Here is a 13,472-nt window from a genome sequence, read left to right on the forward strand (position 1 = left end):
TGCCGGAAAGAATTGTTTAAGAAATTTTTCAACTAAAACGTCCCATGTATCAATCGCCCCTTCAGGTAACGATTCCAACCAATCTTTGGCTTCTCCCTTTAAAGTCCAGGGAAATAACATGAGATATATCTGTTCATCCTCCACTTCTAGGATTTTAAATAGTGTGCAGATCCTATTAAAGGTACGTAAATGTTCATTTGGATCTTCCTTCGACGCACCACTAAATTGGCATTGATTAGTCACCATGTGTAGAATTTGTCCTTTGATTTCATAATCTGGCGCATTAATGTCTGGATGAGTAATTGCGTGACCTTGGCCAGTGCGTTTAGCTCTCATTCGGTCTTCCATACTTAAAGGTTCCAGATTCTCCATAATTGAATTTGTTGAATCGGAATCACTAGAGGATTCTGATTTAATGGTTCGTTCCACAACAATCTCTGTTTGAATGATTGGTGGTTCCGGAGGAAAGTTTAGTGGTTCAGGATCTACGAATCGTTCCTGAATATTCTCCGGATTCTCAATTGTGAGGTCGGGTTCAAAAAATGGATTATCGGAAATTTGAACTGAAGTACTTGGTCGACTGGATGACGATTCTAAAGAAAAATCAACGGCAGTAATATTTGCTAAATGTCTTGATCTAGTTATAGGTGGTGAACGTACAAAAGGTGGTGAACGTCTTGCTCGGTGCATTCACTGAATATCCTATTAGTTTTTAAAAGGAAAGAAAAATTATAATAAGTTATCCAATCAATAGACTTTTCTGATTTTGCCCACGTTTCGAATAGCCAAAAGATGCAGCAGAGGGGCAGGATTCGTTTGGTCTCAATATAATTGAGGACTGTTTGGCTCCAATAACCCGGTCCACGTACAAATCCAACTATTACTACGAACCAAAAAATTTTGATGTCTATCAATTTAACCACTTAAAATAAATTTTCGTAATTTTAAGAAAATTTAGATAAGAAGTAGAATAAAAATCTATGTCCTAAAACTAGAATAGCGAGAAATAAGAAAGAAAAAGAGTTCGTCGGAAAAGGTCGAAAAAGAAAAATGGTTGAAAAATAAAAAGTGACGAAAAAATAAAAGAAACTTATAAAACTTAAAAATACTTGACTAACCTAACCTTATTACTACAACTAACTTAAAATTATAATCGCAAATTGAGATAACTAATTGGAATGATAATTGGTACATAGTAAAAGGTGTCTAAAAATATTAAAGCTTACAGGAAAAACTATATCCCAAATGGAAATAACTTAAAAAGAAACTAAAACTTAAAAAGGCGTCGCAAAATTCTAAAGCACCTAAATCTTAGTCTAAATAAAAAGCACTTAAGGAATTCTACGGCAAAGCCTAAAAATCTAGAAGTAAAAATAACTATGGCAAAAACTAAGTTTAAAACTAAATATGAGCTAAAAATACAAATATTACGCTAAAACGATTGAAAAGGGACAAAATATAAAAATATACAAAAAGTTGTAAAAAGTACAATTTTTATAAAAATATTATTTTTATATTATTTATTTATTAAAACTACTAATTTTACAAATTAATTAAACTAATTAATACTAAATAATACAAATTAATTAAAACTTAAATTAAATACTAAATTAATTAAATATTTAACCCTAATTACAAATTAATTAATAATAATTAATAATACTCCGTAATAAATGCAGGATTAGGGCTTCCTGTTGGTGTCAGGTCCCCTCCGCGAGTTGCGGTATTCAAGGCACCAAACCCCGCGACTCGCGGGGTTCAGAAATTCAACTGACAGGTTTAAAATTCGACGCGTTTTTCTTTATTTTATTTTTTTATTTTCTGTTTTCTGTTTTTATATTTTCTGTTTATATTAATTAAAATATTTATATAATTTAAATAAAACTTATCTTTAATAACTAAGATAAAAATAAAATACTTTATAACAATAAAAAAAATAGATTTATATATATTTATATTTTTTTTCGGTTTTTTATATTTATAAAATATATTTATAAAATAAATTAAATAAAACTTATATTTTTACAAACTAAAGAAACTTTATAAAACTTAAATATTTATCAAAATCTTAAAAATACCCATATTTTTGTTTTTCTTTTTATATTTTCGAATATTTAAAACGTATTTTTATAAAAACGAATTTTAATAAAAGTAAACTAAATTTTTTTTTTTTTTTATTAGCGTTGCGCTTCCGGCTTTTAAGAGTAGTTCCCCGGCAGCGGCGCCAAAAATACTTGATGTTTCGCGAGGTGTATATAAAATACTATTAAATTTTACAAGGAAATACTTATTAAATACGATACAATTTTACACAAGATATTTATTTATTTATAGAATGGATATACTTAAACCTTGCTACAACACTTATAGGCAGTGTACCTAATCGTAAAGTAGTGTAGTTTTTAGTAAGTCCGGTTCGTTCCACAAGGAAATCTTTAAACAAAGCTTAACGCTATATTAGTTTACTTTTATAAAAATACAAATATATATATAAGTAATATTATTATTATAAAGGGGGGGGGGGTTTACCGTTTAATGACCGGTTTGTCGATTTTAAAACTTTAGTCGCAGTTAAAATCAAATGTAAAATATTAAAAATAAATACAAGATTTAAATTAAAGCGTAAAGTAAATAACGATAATGAAATTGCAAATAATAAAAATGCGATAAAACAGTTTGAGTTAATTTGAGAAAAAGTTGTCGTTTTTCTATTGTAGTGCTTACATATTGTTTGATGAAATGCCCAAGAGAAAAAGATTACTAAAGGTATAATTTTTTTTCCTGATTTCGTTTTTTCAGTTATAATCTGAGTGTAATGATAATTTAGGCTTCATGAGTAGATTCGAGATTATGTGGCCGCGTGTAGGTTTAATCCGATTCGTATGTAGTATTCAGATCGTTACGCAATGAAAAATCCATTCACTACGATCGGGCTCCTTTAAACTCATGATTATAACTTTTATCATATTCAACCCAATTACTTTTTTAATTTAATTTCATTTTGATCTTTAATATTGGTATTGACTTTTGATGAAATTGAAGTTAACATACTGATCACTCACTTACATTTCGTTTTTGCTGTCAAACATGACCCATTCAGTAAGTTATTACCAACCAAAAACTTAGATTTAATAAACTTTACTTTAATTTAGTTCTCTGCACATGGAACTCTACATAATATGCATAATCATAGTCATATGCTTGCTTAAAGTTGTCATCTCCTTTCAATTGCAACATGTTACTTACATGCTAATAAATAGTAGTTCTCCATGTTATTTCGTAGACACACTTTTACTGAAATTGTCCACGTGTTGGTGGTTTTTAGCCGTTTTCATCTTTCCCAAGCAAAAACTGCACAAAGAGTCCTCGAAGTGAGTTTTTTTTCTCAATTACATCCTTTGCCCTAATAAATGTTAACTCTCCCGTTAATTTATTAATAAAATTGTTGGAAATCTTCTCATGGTAGGTTCCTATCCACATCTCTTTATTTTTTCCTTTAATAAGTATGCTCTTTATCATTATCATAATGGTTAATAGTTAATATGTAAGTATATTCTATATGCTTACTATCACAGCTTTGGAGATTTTGTATGACTTTTGCTGACATTATTGGTCTTTGGCCCTTTACCCTTGACGAGTTCATTCAAGCTCTTCATGATTACGTGAGTTTTACCAGAACTCTGATTTCTTCGTTTAATTGCGAGATTGTTATATAAAAGCTCTAATTTTTTTTCAGGATCAAAATTATTGGGAGAAGTTCACATTGATCTATTAAAGCTGATCGTAAGAGATACTGAAGATGTTGCAAGGACACCGTCTGGTAGGCCCGGAGCAAATCAATATACAATTGCTAATCCTGAAGGTGGTCACCCTGAGATCATTGAAAGGGCAGATTCTTTTTATTATCACTTAAATAATACCCGATCCGTAACTCTCTAGATATTTATCTATCAAATGGTTGTGATTTATGTTGAAGATTTTTTTTAAAGAGACATACATGTGGGGATTAGACATACGCAATTGGCTTAAACATTTAAATCCATTAACATGGCCTGAAGTACTTCGACAATTTGATTTATCTGCTGGTTTTGGATCCCAGTTGAAAAAAGGCAAACATTCAAGCATGTCTTGAGGGTAGCAATGGCTTAAACGTTTTAGAACGTGCTAACAAAATTTAGGTTTTTATAGAAGATTGAATTTTGATGCATCCTTTGTTATAAAGATGATGTTTGGCTTATATTTTTCTAACTTTTGAAGAAACCCGGTCTCCGTGATCTCACATGCTTACAAATTAACAACAGAGTTTACTTTTGTTTTGGGAAAGAATGTAAATGGAATAAAAACTCATTTTAAGGACTGTTTGTGAAGTTTTTGTATGAGAGGGATGAAAATGGATAAAATACAGTAATACATGGATGATTTCTGTAATTTTGTCTATTTTGTACTGTATTTAGTTTTGAAAATTGGAAGTCAAACCCATTTAATTTTAACTTACTTTTCATATTTTGTAAAAAAAATAGACATAGAAACTAGCTTTACATCCATTTAGTGGCTATAAATGAGAAGTCATGGTAGCTTTACATCCATTTAGTGGCTATAAATGAGAAGTCATGGACATTTTATTAAGTACCAGTAGCATTACTCCCTCATGCCGAAGTATTGTTACTTTTATCTTCATTTATATATGTTACTTTTCATATTTATCTTTATCTATATATGTATATGTATATATATTGATGTAGGAGAGGTTCGGTGACTCATATAAATTTAATTTATCTTATTAAAATATCGTTCATTTCTCACATCTTGAAATGCATTAGTTATATTCAATTTATTTTAGTTGTCATCTTCAATTTGTTTTAGTTGTCATCTATGCTATATATACATATATATACCTTATGGAATATGATCATGGATGAGTAATATTATCACCACCTTAATATTTTTGTATCAAAGTAGGAATATATCGCAATAGTTTTTGATCAAACCCGTGAATTCACGGGTCATTTAACTAGTTCATATCCATATTAAAGTATTATTCCCAAATAAAAAGAAAACCTAGATCCAAAAATTCATCCACCCTCACCTGTTTTGGCCGTAACATGAAACCACTATTATCATAAGTATCTTTTACTGCTTGTTTTCCAATTTGTTCCCCTCTTGAATCAATTCTTAACTTCTTTTCATCTTTCTTCAAAAGATTTGTTATCACCAGACCCATCAGATTAAGCCTCTTGATTAGCGATAATCCGGCCAAAGCACCATCTCCTACTGCCTTCTTCTTAGTCCAGATCGGCGATCACCGTGCACCCATCTTATTTTCTATGATGGCATGAGTAGATGGTGTTGGTGGTCACATACTACAATAACATTGAACAATGAGGAAGGGAAACATACAAAAAATAGCGACCCACATAATTTTAATTAATAATAAAAAAATTTATAGTTCTAATAAATTAAAAAATACAGGGGTCGGTGGTGGATGGAGGTGGTGGTTAGCAAGGCTTTTGGTAAAGGAAGTGGTTGGTCAAGCTGCGCATTAGGGAGCTGTACGAAGTGAAATAAAGATAGTACCAACATGGGAGATAGTATTTAGTATAAAGGATAATTAGTCATTTGCTATGTAGTGTTATGGTTGTTTTGGTCATTTGTTATCAATGGCGACTTTAGGTGAAGACCTACCAAGTTCCGTGACATCACTAGTTTTTCGAAATTTATCACAAAATTTTTATTTTTTATATATAGGACACCACTAAATATAATAATGGGACCTCGTAAATTTTTAAAGATTATAGTTTAATAGTTTGGACTATTAAAGTGTTTGAAATTAACCCACCTATGATATGATTTTATAGTATGAGCCATTGAATATATTAGATATAAAAATAAACAAACGCTTGTCCAATTTCAATTCTAATTTTTTTTTTTACTTCTTTCTACATCACAATTTCTTACGGTTCTATCTTCAATCCTTCATCCAATGGATGTCAATGGATCGGATATGGATCGGTGAGTGCGTGAAGCCATATACATATCCATTTAGTCTTGTTCATTTATATCCATATCTATTTAAATTTAGCTCATCAATCTATATCTATATCCAGTGGGTTAAGCGGGTTAATGGATATACATTGAATATTTAAGAAATCTTACAATATTTTCAAATATATAATAAAAATAAGAACGTAATATAATATGATATAATTTACACTTCTTCCACCTGTGTAATATTTGTCTAAGAATGAATATAACTTGTTAAATTTACTATCATATATTATGATAAATTATGTGTAATTTTTATTTTATGTTGAGATATACATGTTTTATTGTGAATACTTATAGTGAATTCATTATATGGTTGTAAATAAAATGTATGTGTAATGGTAAATATATTTGTAATAATTATTGTATATGAATCTCTGATCTCATCACTCATAACTACCTAACTTATTATTTTTAAAAGTCAGAGAAAACTGTAATTTACAGCTAATGTTAATGTTATGCGTTTCATATTGATAATAGGTTATAAAACTGCAATTTAAAATTGCTATTGTAAAATTGCTACCGTATAGGTCATTGGCTAAAATAATATTTTAAAATTGCTGCTGTATAGGTCATTGCTACTTTAAAATTATTACTGTAAAATTGCTACTGTATGTGTCATTAATTGTATGTGCCATTAATTGCTACTAAATATGAACAACCTTATATTTTGTGAGTATTTATTCAATTTTATGTTTGTGTTTTAGGTGTGACCCGACCCGACCCGATTTGATCCGACACATTCAATATTTGATGCAAGAAAGTTATCAAACAAATATTTGGGACCTCATTGGGTATTGATTCTAGAATCACCACTGTTTGTTATGTAACGTCTAATTCTTATTGGTTGTGATATGAGAAATAAAAGTTAAAATAAAAAATGAAAATGGGGAAAGACATGTAAGGACAAACGAAATAGTAAGACTTTGTCAATTAGTAATCGCCACTGTTTGTTATGTAACGTCTAATTCTTATTGGTTGTGATATGGGAAATAAAAGTTAAAATGAAAATGGGGAAAGACATGTAAGGATAAACAGAATAGTAAGACTTTGTCAATTACTATATTTATATAATATCATAACTCGTAAATAATAATTGAAAAATTCTAGCACGTATATTTATTTATATGTATAGGGTATAGGTACGTAATTGGACCATGTATGGACCATAAGAAACAAAGTCAAACCAAAACAAGTCAAACCAAAACAAGTACTCCGTATTGAGTTATAACGACAAACATCAAAACAAAAAAATATGTTATCATCATCATCTATACTATCATATAAATATTTAAAATGATGTTGTTAAATAAAAATTATTCAAGTTTAAAAAAAATTCAAAACAATATATATATATATATATATATATATATATATATATATATATATATATATATATATATATATATATATATATATATATATATATATATATATATGTATATATTTTTTTTTGTTTTCTAAGCCACTCATAATGATGTCATTAAAATAATTATTTTTACTCTGTATTTAATAGTTAATATTCATTGTATAGTATGTAAACCATTATGTACAATCTTATGATAAAACACTCGCATGACTATATGTAAAATATTTGAAGCATTATGTATAACTTTATGTTAAAACATTTCTATGACCATATGTACAATATTTAAAGTATTATGTACAACTTTAGATAAAACATCCTCATGACTATATGTACAAACTTTAAAACAAATTATACAATCTTTTACAAAACACCCCATGAACACATGTACAAACTTTGAAGCATATTGTACAACATTCATATAATAATTGTATTTAAATTTTTTTAAAAATTAAATAGACATTTGTTTTACTAATAATAATTATTAAAAATATAAATACTCAATTTTAGAGGAAACTTTATTATTATTATTATTTAAATATGAGTTCTCTTTACGACATTAATTACGATACATATGTATACGAAATACATGTCTAAATAAAATGTTGTAATGTAGGCTTTTATGACAATGAAAATGGAAATTATGATGAAAATGGAAGAAGATCGTGGGAGAATAAATGTAGTTCATTTATTCTGACCAAGTTAAGTATATTAATATGTTTGTAAAAACATCGACAAGTTTCTTAGTCGGAATATGTGGTTTCACGGGTTTTTAAACTAAATGACTTTAGCATATTTAATACCTAAAACATATCATTAAACTGTTTTATTTAAACAAACTCGTGGTTCTACGAGTCATTTCACTAGTTATATATTATACATTGTAGTTTTACCTACTTTTCTAATCTAAATTTGTAAATAATTATTTTCGACTTGTTCTATGATCAAACCAAAATGGTTTGGTTCGAGTGCAGGTGAATAAAAGAATGACCTAACCTTCGGAAGGAGTTTCTTTAGTTAGATGTGATATGAAAGGTGTGGTGTTGTTTGTCTTTTGCCGAGCCTCAGCTCCAAGGTAAGAATGAAGAGAAGATTAGAGTGTTCGTGGATTGATCAGCCTTCAAATGAGGCTTTAGGCCACTATTTATAGATATATAACGCCGATTATATTCAATAACCGCTATATTAGTGACCACACCTTTAATAACTGCCTCTAGAATTTTCTAATCATGCCTACAACCTACTCCACGTTCTCCATGTACCTGATATATCGAACTTTGGTCCAGCTCAGCGATAATGAGTCAACACCCCTAGTACGCTACGTTAGCAGACACGTGGCGTTGACTCAAACATGCTTTTACTAGCTCAGCATATCAAAAGTTCCAAATAAAATGAGCTAGACGTCATGCGTTGCGCGTGACGTAACGTACGTCGTTATTCTATTTTAGTGTTTTGTCTATTATAAATTGTATTTTCAAATTTACTGCAACATCATCTTCTACATATTAGCATACAAATATACCATCTTCTCAATTTTATTAGGCCACCTTATCATATATGCAGAGGCGAAGCCAAGAATACAGAATAGAGGATGCTTACGAACAGTAGCGGAAGCAGTATTTTTTTTTCATCGGGGGCAAAAAAAAAACCTATCAATTTTTTTGGGCAAAATATGGAGGTTTTGGGGGAAAAATGGAGGTTTTTAGGCAAATTATGAAGTTTTTAGGGTAAATTTGGAGATTTTTGAGCAAAATTTGATGATTTTGGGCAAAATATGTAAGTTTTGGGGCAAAATTTGATGATTCACGGATAGGGGATGAATTAGGGGATGCTTATGTTTATTTGTTAGGGGATATTTTCAACTAATATACAATTTTTAACACAATATATTTCGCTTATTTGAAGAGTTGGGGGATGCAAAACATCCCTAAACATCCCCTGTCTCCGCCTCTGCATATATGTGACTTTTTTTTTCCCTTCCTAACTTGTCATAACTAGCATATCAATTTGGCAAATCGATTGATTGTGAGACGACTATAAAACGGAGTAACATACCTACTTGTAGTATATACGTCAAGTATAGCATTACTATGGTACGTGAATACCAAAAAAAAAAAAAAAAAAGTATTTTAGTGTGTTAAGTAATGTACTTTGTATGGGATGGTTCAACGAATTTAACTCTTATCCTTTTGTTATTTATTACTCTAATAAAAGCTTCACCACGTAATCCTTTATCAAAAAAAAAAAAAAAAAAAAAAAACGGATGGTTCAACGAATTTACCGTGTTTTCTTTAAATAAAAAAAAAAATAACTTTATTTAGAATTTACATGTTCAAAATCAAATTTCACTAGTAACTAACATTTGTTAACGAGGAAAAAAGCAAAAAATGCTCACTGTAATCCGATTAAATTTCATAAATCTGAATAAAAAAGTATTTACCTTCTCTAGGTTGTATCTTCTAAGTAGTATGAAGAGAAAGTTTTATCCGTTTACCTCGTTACTTGTTTAAATATATTCAAATGCATACCTCAAAACTGTGAGTATAACTTAAGGTCAGGCTTAAATCCGATTATGAGTAATAAGAGACGGAAGCTTTTAGGTGTTTTTTTAATGAACCAATAGAATAGATTGAATGAGATGAATAAAGACAAAAGATTGAGAGTAAGATTAGACGGGAGGTATAGAGACGGCATCGACTGATTAGGCATCGGGATCAATCCCTCAACTCTGATTACCATAATATAGAATGTATATTCTCGTGAATATTATTGATAATATTAGTCTTATTTATAACATAACTTTAAAAAATCTAACTGACCCAATTTTACAATTGGACTTGGCCTGACCAAGTTATACTCTAACAAAAAAAAACATTTGTAAACGTTTACACTTTTTCAATCTTTGGTCAAACTTTAATATAATTAGAATATTATACACAAATTTTAGGAACTAAAAGACACACTTGAAAGTCAAAGAACAAGAATGTAACTTCCTTCAAATTCAGGGATACTTCGTTTTTCCATCCTCGAACCTCACTCACTCAAATTATCACTTGTATAAATCTTCTTCAATCACACCTTACTTTCTACCTCAAATTACCAATTCATCAATTCAACCTAATAAACAAAATATGGATTCTTCTCATCAATCTTCAAGTATTGTAGACATCATTCATCACCACCTTCTTGTAGACGACCAATCGTTCCTTCAAACATACCCGTTTATCCCAAATAACGATTTCGTTCATTTTAATGAAGTGTCATACACTAGTTCATCGTCATCTTCTATTTCTGATCACTCTGTCATTACTACCCAGAGTGCCGGTAATAATAGTACCGTTACTAGTACTGGTACTAGCAATTCTATTAACGAAAGAAAACTTTTATTAAATATTTTAGTTCCACCCCCTCCACTAACAAAAACAAAGGGGGTGGACACAGTAAAACATTATAGAGGAGTGAGACAACGTCCATGGGGAAAATTTGCAGCCGAAATTCGTGACCCAAATAAAAAAGGTACTAGAGTGTGGTTAGGGACATTTGACACGGCCATAAAAGCAGCAAAAGCGTACGATCAGGCATCCTTTAAGCTTCGTGGTAGTAAAGCTATATTAAACTTCCCATTGGATATCGGGCATGGGGTAGTGGAGGTTCCGACAACGATAAATGCCGGCCGGAAAAGGGTTGTCGACGAAACACAAGTGGTCCATGTTGAAAATGTTAAAAAACCTAAAGTTGAACCGGAAACAGAAACCGTTAAGACGGATGGTAATGTTGTGGGGCCGTTAACGGCGTCAAATTGGACGGCTGTTTGTGATTTTTGTGACGGTAACGGAAAGGGAATTTTTGAGGTGCCGCCGTTATCACCTTATCCCAATATGAACTTCTCTTCTGGTTGTGTTGTTGGCTAACTGAGGTTTTAACGGCGTTTACTAAATATAGAAAGATTTAGCGTCCACGTGGAGACATTAGTCATGTCAGGCGAAAAAGGAAACGTTCTGATAGTACTCGATATTCATTTGATTTGTTGATTCTTTGTATGGGTTGAAAAATAGTGTAATATTTTTTTGTAATAAATAGTACTTCTATACAACTATTACAGTTTTTAACTTGTACGTGAATTCACAAGTTAGTGTAGTAATTTTTTATACACGTCATTTTTTTAAAATATGAATATGTGTGTTCTGAAATTTAACAAGTATGATGCCAAGGTAATTAAAATTAAAAAAATCTTTTTTATAGTTACTCCGTAATTCAGGAGCGGATTTGAGGGCGTGCAACACGTGCGCTCGCACAGGGCCCATAATCCAAAGGGGCCTATAGTGCTAGTACTTAACCAAATTTTTTAGTGTTTACTAAACTTATTCGTACATATATTTAAAACTTTTGTATACAAAAAGTCATATTTTTCGTTAATTGAACAGGGCCCATATGAAAAATTAGAATTGACGAGACGGCTCTGCTCCGTATAAGCATACCCTACATATTATAGATGTTTGCGATAGGCATTACACATTTTCCTTTATTAATTTGAAAAAATAATTAATTTCATTGAAATAATTGCTTGTTTACAGTGAAATGATTGCTTGTTTACGTAGTAATGAATTCATAATATATATATATATATATATATATATATATATATATATATATATATATATATATATATATATATATATATATATATATATATATATATATATGTATATATATATATGTATGTATATATATATATATATATATTATATATATATATATAGTGATGAGTTGATGATATTGTCAATGTATGACTTACTCTTGTCACGTGTGTTTAAGTTGACTGTATAAATAATTGATTATGTATGATAATAGTGACAATTTGAATTTATATACTCCGTATAACACCAACTAATAACTTATTGGTATTGCTAGATTATTATTAAAACCATATAATTATTTCTGCTTTATTAGGATTATATTTTCTTTAAGGGTTAAAGTCATAAATAGATCATATACTTTCATTTTTGTTTCAATGTAGGCTATATATCCCAAAAAATACCAATGTAGGTTATATACTCTTAAAAATTGTATCGATGTACACAAATTTAACAAGTTACCTGCTGAACCGGTAATGTTAATTATTTTAACATTTTTTTTTTCATTTTATATCGCTACAAATAGGTCATATACTTTCAGTTTTGTTCCGATGTAGGTAGGCTATATACTTTCAGTTTTGTTCCGATGTAGGCTATATACTTTCAGTTTTGTTCCGATGTATCACAAACGTCATTCTCCACGTAGGATGCCACATCATCGTTTAGTTGTTTATCCGGTTAATAAGTTTTATCCGTTCATATTAGTACACTTTATGAAAGTATATAGCCTACATTGGTATTTTTCGGGGTATATAGCCTACATTGGAATAAAAATGAAAGTATATGACCTATATTTATGGCTTTAACCCTTTTTGTAATAAAGAAGTTAAATTTTAAGAGTAAAGGTAGAGACATTTTAAGAATTTTTATTGGCGACGGTCATATTGAGTGTCTTTAACGTACATTAAATTATTATACATAGCGGTTATTAACTACTGACTTTTTAACTGGCGGTTATCAATCTATATAATCATCTAATGCGTGGACACTGCAAACTGTAAGGTTGTAGTGAACAATCTTATTTTAAATACCTAATAATTTCATCAAAGCAAGTTGTACTTTTACTTAGACCACTCCCAACCATGACGCACTTCCTTCCCGGGACACACCGAGTAACATCACCATCAGCCCGTAGTATGATATTGTCCGCTTTGGACACAAGCCGATCACCGACGGGCTACCCGCGCACGAGTACAACCCCGGATCGCACTTCTACCTCACGGATTTGCTTCTCGGGTAAACACCCTCAAAACGCGTCATACCAGAAGAGGTATCCACACCCTTATAAGGAGTGCTTTGTTTTCCTCTCCCACCGATGTGGGACGAGTCTGTTACAACTCTCCCCCCTTCGGGACACTGCGTCCCCGCAGTGCACATCGATGCGGGCCCCAGCTCTGATACCATAAGTAACATCACCATCAGCCCGTAGT

At 30.5% G+C, this 13,472-nt stretch overlaps 1 protein-coding gene and 1 long non-coding RNA gene across 2 annotated transcripts; both read left to right on the forward strand.

The window, feature by feature from the left end:
• The first annotated feature begins 3,315 nt into the window (after positions 1-3,315).
• On the forward strand, positions 3,316-4,140 carry LOC139892949 (uncharacterized). The gene is made up of 3 exons (XR_011774291.1): positions 3,316-3,371; positions 3,576-3,662; positions 3,737-4,140. It is a non-coding gene; the product is annotated as an uncharacterized lncRNA (long non-coding RNA).
• A 6,377-nt stretch (positions 4,141-10,517) lies between these two features.
• On the forward strand, positions 10,518-11,542 carry LOC139892950 (ethylene-responsive transcription factor ERF105-like). The gene has a single exon (XM_071876079.1). It carries the CDS (start codon positions 10,540-10,542, stop codon positions 11,317-11,319), a length of 780 nt encoding a protein of 259 aa, XP_071732180.1. The 5' UTR covers positions 10,518-10,539; the 3' UTR covers positions 11,320-11,542.
• The last annotated feature ends 1,930 nt before the right edge of the window (positions 11,543-13,472 follow it).

The sequence above is a fragment of the Rutidosis leptorrhynchoides genome, chromosome 2, assembly GCF_046630445.1.
Source record: "Rutidosis leptorrhynchoides isolate AG116_Rl617_1_P2 chromosome 2, CSIRO_AGI_Rlap_v1, whole genome shotgun sequence".
NCBI classification, from domain to species: domain Eukaryota; kingdom Viridiplantae; phylum Streptophyta; class Magnoliopsida; order Asterales; family Asteraceae; genus Rutidosis; species Rutidosis leptorrhynchoides.

Excerpts from the sequence above, each read along its gene's own strand:
- LOC139892950 (XM_071876079.1), top strand. The coding sequence starts at position 10,540 with ATGGATTCTTCTCATCAATCTTCAAGTATTGTAGACATCATTCATCAC.